The sequence below is a fragment of the Cygnus olor genome, chromosome 9 (genome assembly GCF_009769625.2).
Source record: "Cygnus olor isolate bCygOlo1 chromosome 9, bCygOlo1.pri.v2, whole genome shotgun sequence".
Lineage (NCBI taxonomy): Eukaryota > Metazoa > Chordata > Aves > Anseriformes > Anatidae > Cygnus > Cygnus olor.
Genome location: NC_049177.1, coordinates 21,021,939 through 21,035,230, shown reverse-complemented (window position 1 = coordinate 21,035,230; position 13,292 = coordinate 21,021,939). Strand labels below are relative to the sequence as shown.

General features: G+C 40.9%; 1 protein-coding gene across 1 annotated transcript in view; it reads right to left on the bottom strand.

Moving 5' to 3' along the window:
* Positions 1 to 13,292, bottom strand: part of SPATA16 (spermatogenesis associated 16) — a 92,634-nt gene that overhangs the window by 23,700 nt on the left and 55,642 nt on the right. Inside the window, exon 6 of the mRNA XM_040567234.1 lies at positions 2,681 to 2,828. Within this exon, the coding sequence (XP_040423168.1) occupies positions 2,681 to 2,828 (148 nt within the window). The remainder of the gene's footprint in view (positions 1 to 2,680; positions 2,829 to 13,292) is intronic.

The window sequence follows — 13,292 nt, the reverse complement described above, 5'->3', positions numbered from 1 at the left end:
AACTGCATAAACCACCTTTGGCTGGGGAGCTAGACCACAGCCCTTTCCTTCCTCTCCTTCCCCTGCAAAAAATAAACCTAGATTGAATGTCAGTGTCACTTTTCACAAAGGAGTGCTCTGTTTTCAGTGAGCTCTGCTTTTAAGATGCCAGGCTGCGCGGTCACAGTGACAAATGGAGAACCCCCTTCAGAGCTCCCTGGACTTACCCGTACATAAATCAAAGCGAGTGGACCTGATATTTCCCTTGCAGCATGCTCTGCTTCTGATGGATTCTCAATTTTGAAACAAACTGCATTGTGCGCTTGTATTTAAATGTGTGTCTGCTTCTCTTCCTTGGCAATAAGGAAAACTTTGAAATCAATTCAGTCCTTGCATTATAGCAGAACGTGGACTAAAGTTGGATGAGTGATTGCTACGGAACAGGAAGGTTATTTAAAATAACATGTTCGTGATGTGCCTGGTATTTCAAACGCACTGTTAAAAGGGGGATTAGCTCATACTCGTAATTTCACCTATGTGAGATATGGACCTTGCAGATTGGATGCTTGGTGGTACAACACCAACAATGGGTACAACTTGTTCCTTGTGAGTGGTTTTTTTTTTTTTTTTTTTTTTTTTTTTTGGTGGGTGACGTGATTTTGGGATAGGTCTGAATAGATAAGCTGAGAAACCACTACTGCTTTCGTTGCCTTCAGCTAATACTGTTGTGAGTTATCTCAGTGTTGAGGCCAGGAAAAGTCCTCTCTGTCTGAGAGGGCTTCCAGGACACGGAAGAGGGAGGTCAGGAGACTCCTGCCCATGTGAGAACCATCGTGGAAGCTGTGTGGCAGCCTCCGGGGCTCTCAGTCAGCACCTGCCACACACTGCAGTCTCAGAACCCTGACACCCAATTTGTTTTTTTTTTTTTTTTTTTTTCTTTTTTCTTTTGCATTGCTTAGAAGCAGAAACACAATAAACACAATTATGATCTTGGCTATCCCATTTAATTCCTCGAAACTAGTGCTTCCGGAGCCTGCACTCAGAGAAACTTGCATAGGATTGAAGCAATTCTTTTAACCGACAGATTTTTGTAAACAAACATCCTTGAGTGCAGACCTGGCTCTATTCAATCTGTTTTATAATTGATTGAAGTGCTATAGGACCAAGCCCTTTCATCCTTTTAATCCTTCCTCCTTTTCTTTCTTGGTTAGGAGTGAGAAAATGCCTGGTGACACTTTCAGAAACATCCTGTAATTTATGAACACAACTGAATTTCAGTGCAACACTTGCACGCTTTTGCTGCTTATGTGCTTTTGAAAGTTTCACCCTTGCTATAAATTGAGGGAGTTATGTGAAATCTGAATTTATCTTTTTTTCAAATCAGATTCAGGGATTTTTATTTTATGCTCCTTTTAATGCCAATACTTTTGTCCCTGGAAACTCTCCACAAAGTCACATCAGCAAGTAAATGGTAGGCAGGGACTTACAACTTCCACGATAAATAAGTCCAATTTTTTCCTCTTCAAAAAATCCCCAAATTACTGCCAGAAACCCAATGCATGGGGCCTTGCAACTTGCAAAACATGATCTAGTTTTATACTGGTTTTCTAAAGGAAAATGAAATGAACAAGCCAAGTTTACTCATGTTAAATATTTGCAGCTTTGTGTTTAAAACTTGGTTTCCCAATTCCCACTTGAATTCAGACAGATGTTCTTTTTCTCCCCAGAGGTGCAATGTGTACTGTTCTGGAAGCCGTATTCTCCTGCCAGAGTGGTGGGCTCAGCAGGTGCTGCCGTTGGCTCCAACCCCTGGGTAATTCTCGTGGGGAGCCGGCATATGGCAGCTCTTCGAACCGCCTTGCGAGAAGCAGCATGAGGGGGGTGGGCTACAGGTCTCGTTGGTGTGATGAAGACAGAGACCCATCCAGAATTTGACCTGGGAAATGTACGTTTCCCCTTATGTTTCTCAACCACCAACTCAGAGCCAAGTGTTATCAGAGTCAACCATGGTCCAAGTCACCAGGTTAATGGTGTAAGAAATGCCTTTTTCCCCCCCCGCCATCTCCTCTGGCAAAATGTCATGCCCATTCCTCTTGAAATAAAGCTGTGGTCACCAGAATTTAACTGTGTTTACTCCAGGAGATGCTACTTGACTTCAGTCCTCCGGGAGACAACGGGCCCCATGAAGCCCGTGTTCACGCGGATACTATTTGTCTCAACAGCCCAAAGGAAACCTATTCCCATCACTGCAGCTGAAATGCTCTCAAAGGTGACAATACTCCACTAGGGCTCACAGAAAGGTGGATATTTTTGGAAAGCAAAGGGCCTGCTTCAGGGCAGTTACTGATGGGAAGCCAGAGAGATGAGAATGAACCTGGGCCTCACTGTTGCCACAAGACACTGCCAAAAGTGCCTCTGAACAAGAGAGCTCTTGCAATAATGAAATTCAACAACTGGAACATGAGGCATCGTGGATAAAAATAGTCTTTGTGGGGATTTACAGTGTAAAGTCTGTGCTTTGCCTAAGTACTGATTTGATTACCTAATCATGTACAATCATACAGCAAATCTCAGAATTTTCCCCCACTGAAGTGCAGAAATTTAAAGACTCAAGCTCCAGACTCTCTCAGCTCCTTTTAAGTCAGCCACACACAGGCAAACCAGTATACAGTGCTTAACAGCATGTGAAATCTGCTCTTACCTGTATATATGTGCTCCACATAGTCAGGGTGCTTTTTAGCAAATGTCTCCTTCATCTTGTCAGTTTTGTCAACCTTGACTTTTGTCACAAATGGTGTGTACATGACCGAAAAAGATTCTTCTCTAGTGATGGCTTCTTCAATCATAGCCTGAAGTGAAAGAAATGATATGTTTCATGTTGGTTAACGGCTAGTTAAAGAAAAAAAAAAAAAGAAAATAATTACTTTCACAGATGATATTTCGCCTTTAATAATTGCACAGTCATGCAAAGATAACATATTTTGGTCTTGAATATTAATTAGAAGAGAATTTAAATTAGTTCCAGAAACACTGCCTATCTATACTCAGAAAATCAATTTAATGGAGAAAGAACATTTGTAAACAGTTTTCAGTGCAGCAAGCCTATGTCTTCAATGAGGAGAAAAGTATTAGATAAATTATCTTTTAGATGAAAAGAAAAAGTGATTCTATGCTCTCTGAAGGTCACATCTTTCATCTGAGGGTTTTATTCAGTCCTTGGGAGCTGGTTAAACAATACTAAGCATTCATATTACCCCTTGGTTGGCATGAATCAAACACTGTGTCTATACGGAATATTAGTCTTAAAATATTGCATTCAAACACCATTTGCATTAAGAGTAAAATTCACTCCTGTGCGGAGGGCAACAAGAAGCTTATGAACCTTGTCATCCCTTAAAATGACTTGATGCATTATGCTGGCTTTATGCAGGGACATGGATTTCACACTCAGTGGACCCCGATGAACTGGTGTTGGAGCTCCCTGGAGGAGCCACCAGCCTGGAAACTCGGTGCTCTCTATTGATCAGTGCAAGCAAAGTTTAGCTGTGATTCCTTCTGGGTTGGGGTTTCTGTAAGACCACATTGAGCTCTGCTTTGGCTGTGTCTGTTGCTAAAAAAGATTTTGTCTTCCTGACATGGACAGTCGTTTCTGGAAATCGGAAGAGCTGTAAGACTTCATTATTTTTTCTCAGCAAAAGCATGAATGGGGTTAATAGAGACAATAATAACACAAGTTTAACAGAGGTGATCAGAAAACCATGAGAGGAGATGTATGGACATGGCACTAAGGACCATGCTTTACTGATGGTCTTAAATGTCTTTTCCAACCTAAATGATTCTATGATTCTATGATAAAATATATATACACATTATATATATATATATATATATATATATATATATTTAACAAAGTGTATGGATCTCCCAGACTGCAGAAAGTATCAGGATGGGATTAGCTTGGTGTTTTATTGACAAGTCCTCTCTTGTTCCTTTGTTTTGTTGGGTATTCTGCTGATTTTCTATAGTTTGGCAGCCATTTTCTAATCTGGATTAATGTGTGTGAATACGATTTTGGGTGTATCCATACATTTCAGACATAAAATACATGGAGTGAGGCAGTGAGATGAAATCGTGAGTGGCCGGACCAGACAAGCTCCTTATTCTGGAGGACTAGGGGAATGGTTTTACTGGTATTTGTCTGCAAAGTTCACTTTTGCCTCTGTCACGATCAAGAACAGTTCAAAGTCACACCTATAATGTCTTTGCATTACCATGTTGCCCCTGCTGCTCTGTACAGCATGCAAATACTGACTAGCTCAGAGGGCAGTAATGGCAAAATGTCAGCCAAAGGGAAAAAAAATAGATCTGCAGTTTCTGGTCAATACTGCTACTGAAGGTATTATTATTACCAAGAGCATAATACCCTGGACATAAGACCCTGGACATAGATGCTATTTGTTTTATTATCCTCTTGGATTTTTATGGGCTAAAGACTTTAAGGATATAAAACTTTAGCCCATAAAACTTTGGAGCAGAAAACTTTATATGATGAAATCCCTAAGGACTTTGCTGCTTAAGCCTTTATGCACTGAAGTCCATACCCACGGATGAGTATCTGGCAATGTGTCCAGGAAATGGTACTGCCTATAGAACGGTCTGTCATACCGTACACTGTGCAGTTACTCAAGATCCAGCCAAACTTTGGAGATAATTGCAAGGGCTCCAGTGGGCTTTGAACAGAGTCCTTGGAGAGAGGATAGGACAACTGTTTTTTCCTATTGCATGTGTTTTGGTGTCTTTCCATGTGAAGGAAAGGGCCATCTCTGCGATGTCCCCTCAGATTCATCAGGGACAACATTGCTGTTCTGGCCCCGTGGTGGCAGAAGTGTCAGGCTCTTTCGTAAGAATGGGGATAGCAGCTAAACTGATGAAGATTATAAAGAAAGATGATTTTTTCTGGCATACCTTGCAAGTGTAATCTGCAGTGATATCTCATCACGTGGTGTTACACTGCAGACTTAACTGCAGCAGTGTCAGAAAAAATAAAAGCCTTGAGAAGACATTAAACCAGAAGGAGATCCTCTCACAATGTTCAGTAATGGAAGAACTATGCTTGACACGAGTCCATTGAATGTGCTGGTTTACCTCAGCAGTGGACAGCATCTATTGCTTCAGTGAAGATGCAAGAAGTCTCTTCAGAAGACACTGCAGAATAATCTGATGATAGGGAAGATTTCTTTTTGTACTTGTGGGACTGACTCACTCTCTGCTATGTCAGGAGGTTTATATCCCTGTTTTGAAAGTGTGGGGAATCAGAGAACTTCTGCTGAGAAACCATCTGGAGACAAAGTGTCTCAAGGAGTATTTATATTGTCAGCACTTCTATTAAAATACCAGTTAATTCTTTCATGAAATTGAAGCATTCACAAGGTTTGAGGGATTTACATTGCTATCATGAGAATTAAGAGCCAGAAGACATTCCTAAAGAAAAAAATTGCTTTGAGCAAGAGTTTAAGGATATATTTGACCCAACATCACATACCCCTCTTCTCTGAGAACTTGGTTCTGCAATATCCTTATACTCTACTGTATTTAGTAATGTTAAATTTCACAGACCTTTTAATAAAAGCTAAGCTTTAGCCTAAACAATCTTATATTGTCCCTTCAATGCCCACTAAAATTCTCTTAAGAGCTCATAACACAAATAGGTAGATGCATAAGAAACAAAGCTTTCCCATGCCAATCCTTGTGATTGCAAATGATATAACTACTTCAACACTTTTATGAAGCTTTTGCCATTTTGCCTGCTTAGAGCAGACAAAGCATAGAAAAAGAAAAATGGCACTGTAGCAGCAAATTCTTTGTAACAGTGACAGTAGCTGTCTCTGCTACAGTCCCTAACCTTAATCCTCTTTAAATACAGAAAGGTTTAATTTGGAAAATCCAATTATCTTGACATCTAGAATTAACCAAAAATTTAGATATCTTTCTAGTGCCTTATCTTGCAGCTGCAGTGCATACTCTGCCACTGTCTCATTTACATTACAGCAGGAATTGATGCTTTTATTGATGATTTTTATTAATGCAATGGTATCAGTCAGGGTAAAGCCATTAGCCTCTTCTACGAACTGCTTCCACTCTTAGGCTGGTAGTTAGAATTATGGGTGCACTGTGGTGCAGCCTATGCGCTTTTCTCTATATCTTTCCAACCATAAAGCAGTATCTGGCAGCCCTGCCACTAAGTCTGTTGCTGTTGTGATATGAATATCTTCTCACCAGCATGATCTTCTTACATTAGTATTTTTTTTTCTGTGGGAAAAATAAGTAGAGGGAATGCCAGAGCATATCCTTTTTCTCAATATGTTTATGGTGTGAATAAATCATGTATTATACAATAGATGAAAACTTTCTGCTTATCTGCCATGTAATGCCTCCCCATTAATGTAGGTCACATCAAATATCAGCTTATTTAAGTTCTTAAGTGATTAACGTATTTAAGTCTCTGCGAGCTATTTTGCATGCAGTACATTCTGAAAGTGGATTTGCAGAGTGCCACAGCCATAGCCCTCTGTATTCTGCTGAGTTCTGAAAGGCAGCGGCAGACGTATTGCAGATGGGTTACCTTAGGCTTCATGATCTGTTTGATTTTCCAGTAAGTATCTCTTTATGTTTTGAGAGAGAAGAAATCCATGCTTTATATCCTTCTAAAGAGATCATTGCTCATTAAAGAAATATCCCAGAACACATAAAGTATGGAAAAAGCTGGAGGCTGCTGTTGAAACTCCTTGTCTGTGATGCTGGTGGGTGGGAAAGCAGGGACCAAGCATGAATGTGGAAATACAATTCCAGTTTGAGGAAGATCTCTGCCCATGAGCCCGTCCGATCTCAGAATCTAACATGCGCGAAGTGCCGCAGGAGTCCTCAGCTCTTACATCGCTTACCACCAGCTGGGGCTCTTAAATTTTCATCTCTGCATAGGGGTAAATGTGAAGGATTTCAGTTTTTCTTTGTGATGGTGGAGAGACCAGTGAAACAGAGGTGATATTTACTTTACCAGGCTGATCCAGATGCTGACAAGGCGAGCCCCTGTTACTGCCTGAATGATGGTTTGTTGACACCGTGGCTACCTTGCCTGTCTGCACCGGGAGCTCCAGCTCAGAGCCTCCCTGCAGAGGTGGCAGCTGGCCCGGGCGATGTGCTCCTGCTCCAGCTGGGGTGCTGCGGGTGGAGGTAGAGCAGGGCCAGCAAAGCAAGCCCTTTGATAGTCAGCATGAGTGATGTCCAGTGCAGGCAGCATTCGGCCAGCTGGCTAGCTGCTGTGCAGACACGCTTCCTTGGTGTGATGGCACAGGCAGACGTAAGTCTGCAATGGGGCAGTGGGGTAGTGGATGTGAAAATCAAAGACCAGACCCTGTGGAGGTGCCAGTTATCCTCTACATGAAACTATTGGACAAAACCACAGCTTTTATACAGCTTTGCTAATATTGTCCCTTTCTTAAGGATAAGAGAGTTTTCATGATGAGAGATACCCTAATTCCAATTAGGTGGCTCACTGCCCCTGTGTGCGGAGCAGCAGAACTGCTTGTCCAGTGCCAGGAGAAGCCATTCGCCAGCTCCTTGTGCCTCCTGTTCTATCAGGAATGGGTCACAGTTTAGCCAGCAGCTTTCTGTGTGAAGGGGTATTGAACAGCTTTGGTAGCCTGGACTCAGGGAGACTCAGTAGACAGGCAGACCTAAAGGTTAAGCATCACCGTGTGCTTTATGTGAATACAATTGGATGCACTGGCCGACACCTGGATGCTGCATCCATCCGGTGATTCATGCAGGTGCTGGAGAGCCCAGGAGTGGCCCTGGCAAGAAAACACCCCTGGAAGAAGTTGGGGTATTTGCCGTAGGCGCTTTCCAAGGCTTTAGCAAAAGAAAAGGGAAAAAGAGGAATGGAAAGGAAAGAAAAGGAAACCAAAATACTGAAACTAGCAGAAGGAGATGTCAGTCCTTCCTAACACTGAGCTCAACATCTTTTGGGAACTTGACTTAAATTTGAAGAGATGAATCAGACAGCCAGAGATGGTGACTGATGTGGTTAGCCTGTAAAATGGACAGCACTGTTCAAAGGGGCAGCGAAAAATCATGCTTGAGTCATCGCAATGGCAAACTACTTTATGTGGCTGAATGGCTGCTAATTTAGTAGAAGACAAGTTGGCTGTATATAGAGATGTTTCTGAAAAGTGACTTTATCTCTTTTTGTGTGATGTCCTCTGTAGTTCTTCAAGAGCAGGTGCACAAATGGAAAGCCACATAACCAATAATGATCCTGGGAACAGCACAAACTCCTGTATGTAGCTTCATCTTCCCAAAGAAAGGAGATGTGGTAAAAAGAAAGGGAAGAGGATAATGAATGTGTAACTTCTTAAGGAGCTTTGCAACCTGAGGGAACAATAAGGGCCTGAGAACAGCTCAAAATAGTTGGTTTTCTACGCTGATTTCTCGTGTTTCTTTTGTAAATCTTAGGTCTGCTTTGCAACCCAGGAAAAACTAGAATGAATAGAGAATTGTGCTCGTCAGATATGCACGCTACTTTTGAGCTGCCCCTTGGGTTTTTTAAATGGAGTGGAGCTTTGTTGGCCAGGTTGTTGTTGTTAAACATCTCTGAGGCACAATTTATGGCCCTCTGTTAATAGTTAAAGCTCTAATTGGTTGATATTTTGCTTCATATTGGGATTTCAACAGCTACCAACTATGAGCAAGGTATGTGCTTCCTATTACATTCAGCTGGTATTAAATAAATCCACCTTTCCTGAAATTAGAGACAATTAATCCATCTGTTTTAATAATTGTGACATTTAAACTAGTAAATTCTCTTAGCTTGTAAATATAAGTATGATTCAAGCAACAGTTATTCTACCTTCAATGATCTGGTACTAGAAAAATAGAAGTAGGTAGAAAACATATGGAGGTAGATATTATTAAAGAAGAAAGAATACAAGAAAAATGTTAAATTCCTTGGTTTTATACAGGCACAATTGTTCCTGGAATGGAAATATCAGCAATAACAAAAGCAATAGAAAGCTCTCAAATCTGTATCAACATGATAGAAACTCTCTCTTATGTTATTTGCCTTATCAATCTAGTTTTCAATTACTCCATATTTTAACTTGTGTACCTAAGAGTAGAATGAAGCTGCTTTTTACAGCCTGGGAGTTATGTCTTACAAACAGCATGTTTGAAAGCCAGAAAGGCCTGAATCCCTGCAATGGCATGCATAGGATGAAGCCCTTTTCTTCCCTGAAAAATGCTAACAATTTTAATTTTAGCAGGTTGATTCAGCCATGATACAAGAGAACAAAGGGAATCCATGAAAGTGGTCAGTAGATGCACTTGGATAGTCTGGACACCAGTGCAGCGTCTTAAGAATGAACTGATCTTTTGATCTTTCTGTTTATGGGCCAAATTTTTTTTTTCTTCAAATGTGCTAGATGAAGAAAATCATTACATCCTGATTTTCTGCCAGAAAATGTCAAGCTTGGTGATTCAAGGCAAGTGTTGTCCTTCAAAATGGTCACTGATACAGAAGAGGGAGTATCACTTGTTATTTTTATAAAGAGAAATGTTATTGTGAGAAAATTCAAAATTAATTCATAAAGCAGCAACAAACTGCACAAACCTCTGAGACAATAAGGATTTACAGATATTAGACACTTAATTCTGCCTGTAAACATCATAGTCATTGAACTCAGTGGGATTTTCCCCCAGATTTCCCCAGATTTGATTAAAGAAGGGACTTTTCTGCAGTGAAATGTGGCACAGCATGATCTGCTGAGATAGCCTCAAGAATGAATGAAAAAGGCATATACTCAGTGATATAATGGCCAGGCTGCCCAGAGAGGCTGCCTGTCAGCTCCTATCAGTCATCCCACTAGCAGGACTGCAAAACATCCGTGCCTTTGCCAGCCTGGAAACCTGATGCTCCATTGCAGACACGGGTCAAGCGTGAGCATGCAGGATGGCTCACGGGCCTCGTCACCGACTGAGGCTGTGGAGGACGTTCTGGCTGCTGAGAGCTTTCTTCTTTTAATGTTCTTGCCAGGGATTGTCACCCTGCAAGGTGTGAGATAAAGCTGAGCTCTAAAGAAGTTGACAGCGTTCATCGCTGCAGTGTAGGTGTTCAGCCACCCTGCAGGGCTGGGTGCTTTCTTTATCATTTGCTTTCTCGTGTGATCTGTGAATTGCTCTGTGCTTGCAGCAGCCCAGGTTTTTGAACTGGAAGTACCTGATGAGAGCAAGACAAATGTCTGAGTACCCAAACCTCCATGTCAGCCATTGCTTGTGCTACTGGAAGCTTTCTCTGTGATGTTGAGTTTAACTGACAGAAATATTCTCAGGAACACAAGTCTGTTGGCACCCTCTGCAGCAGGCACAGGTCCAGTCTTGTCAATGTACTAAGAGCAGCTCTATGATGGCTGCAATCTTGGCCGAAACGCTAGGGTTGGCCTGGATATCTTTATAGCTAAAAGTCCAGTTCACTGCAATGCAAATTAAAGGTCTCCATTTGCCGTGTAGTGAATACACATAGGCTACATCAGGGAATTAAAGCTTTTAGTTCAAATGGTTATGGAGGTGTACAGATACGAGCCTGGAAGTTTGAAATGTCATCTGGAGGTTCAGTAGTTCCTTCAACATATGCACGGCTGGTGCAACAGCAGTTAGTGTAAGACTCTGGGTGGATGGGAATGACTTTGGGTGGAAGGGCATAGTGGATGCAAGATATGTACCTTGAATGTCAAATGGGCCACACGTTTTTCACAATGGAATAACAAAAGCAATTACATTTGCACTGTGCTAACGTGTTTGGCCTGAGATGTACATAAGCTGTGCAATATATTCACATTATCCTAAGATGTCTGCATCATATATTGGTGAAATCAGGCTGTGACTTCCAAGATGTTTGCAAAATTTGTGTCTGACAACGTTAGGCATTTGGTGACATTGCAGTATACAGTGATACGCCTTTACTTGTGGAATGAAACATCTGGGATATATCACACAGTTTTTAGTCAGTGGAAATAGTTTTCAAAGGTGTGAATAAAACTGGACGGTTTGGAGACGGACTCTTTCTTTGGAATGAAATATCTCAAGTCTATTGTTTGTTTTGCTGTTCCAGCTGAGAAATATCATTGCCAACAATAAATGCTAGGAAGCTTGCCTGACAGTAATAATAAGTAGGTTTAAACTTTGTCTTGCTGCTACCACTGCAAATATCTACCATAATACATTTAATAACTTTCACATTATTATTTCATGCAATGAATTCTATTTAATTCAGTATTTTTAATCTAAGAGCCAATACACAAATCATCCAGTGCATATTCCACAGTGGGTTGTGAACAAAAGTCCATCCACCTGATTATATGTTAACTTGGAATGTATATTTTCAATCCATGGAATGAAATATTTTAAAAGATACTTACTCAACAGAGAAAAGGTCTAGCTTACTGAATAATATTATACATTGCAAATTAGTTTTTCAGCTCTCATCAGCATTATACCTTTATCTCAGAGCAGAATGGAAGGCAAGTATTAATATTCAAAAACAACACAGGGCATTAGGTATTACATATCACTGTACAGAAACTCCAGAAATAGATGATTTACTTTAAAGGGGATAATCAAAGAAAGCTAATCAAAAAGCTAATCAAAAGAATATTTAAAGTTGCCTTGATCATGATCCATAGGTACATATACAGGGAGCAGATAACAAGTACTAGAGGATCTTTAAGCTTTCAGAGATGACTGTGTAAAGTAAATTGCTGGAAGTGTGGACTGGACAAATAAGATCCCAGTTTTGGGAGGAGAAACGGGGCGGGGGGAAACAGGGGTCATCCATGTAATAAATCACCTTTTAGAAGGGATGTGGTAAATCTTCTGTTATTAAACTATTTAAATGAGGATTTGATAATGTTCTCCAAAACAGTCTCAGCTTCGCCTCTCTTGGCACTGATGCATGAGGGTTGGGTAAAATTCTGTGGCGTTTTTTATGCAGAAAGTCAGATAATTCATCAACGTGAGCCCATCTGGCTTTAAAAATCTGACAGTACAAGCCTTGTGGTGTGTCTAAGAGGAGGTACACAGTCACAGGGAACAGATCACTGCTGAAGAAGAAATGCGTAAGAGTTAATAATGAGGAGGGGAGAGATTTGGGGATTCTTTAAGAAGAGCGTTGAAGAAATAGGGCTCTTGGCAGTTGATGTCAGGGATTGAAGGAGTTCAAAAGGAAAGTATAAAACCAAAATCAGGAGAAGTAAACCAAAGGAGATACAAGATAAAGACTGCTCTGAGCATGAGAAATAGATCAAGAGAGAAAAACAGTGATTTAGAAGTAGGATAAATAATAAAGAACTTCGCAGATGTGAATTAAGGGCCTGAAGTCTTTGCAAAAAAGAAGTCAGTTGAAGGATTTGAATGGTCTGTACGATGTTTTGAAGCTATGAAAGAAGTAGAAGGCAGGCTGTGAGGAGGAAAAGCCTTTTCCAGCAATGAAAAAAATAATGAAGAAACAAAAGTAGTCAATGACACACCAAAAGATTATATATATGACCAACTGATCAAAGCACAGAGTGACAAATCTCTTCTAAAAATCTTTCTTTGGAAAAGTAAAAAAACAAACAGTCCTGTTCACCATCTATTTCCTTCCTCCTCAGAAAATTTTGCTCACAGTTGTGAGCTAATGTGAGTGAGCTCTGGGGCAGAGGAGTAGTTAGCAAGAAAAGCGTGCATCAATAGCTGTTGCTTTGGTTACAAAGGCACATGAGCATGTATAGTCGTGACAAGTTATTTTCAGCTTTATAACATGAAATAGAGAGAATATTAATAAAAAGATTATGTTACCTCTGCTTGGTCTCTCTGTGGTGGAAAGTCCCAGTGCAGTGTCACGTGCTACATCATACTGCATAATTGTTGCTGTGTGTACTAATGTCATTGAAGTCACCCCTGATGCTGAATGCAGAGAATTCATCAGCTCAGGAAGGAGAAGGTTGCTACTGGTGCTGGGGATATATCTTCACGAACAGTGTTTCTTAAGTGCTAGCTATTAACTTGAGTGGGAGCGGTACTGGGCACCCAGCTGCCTATACTGCGTGTGTGTCAGCATATAGATATTGCTGAATCCTTAGCCTAGCCCACGCTAAAGCATACGCACAAAAGGCACAAAATTGTGGAGCAATCTCTGTTTCCCAGTGAAAATCAAGCACGGTGGGAGATCAAACAAAAGGTTAGATCGCAACTGACATTTCAAAGCTTCTGTAGCCAAAGATGAC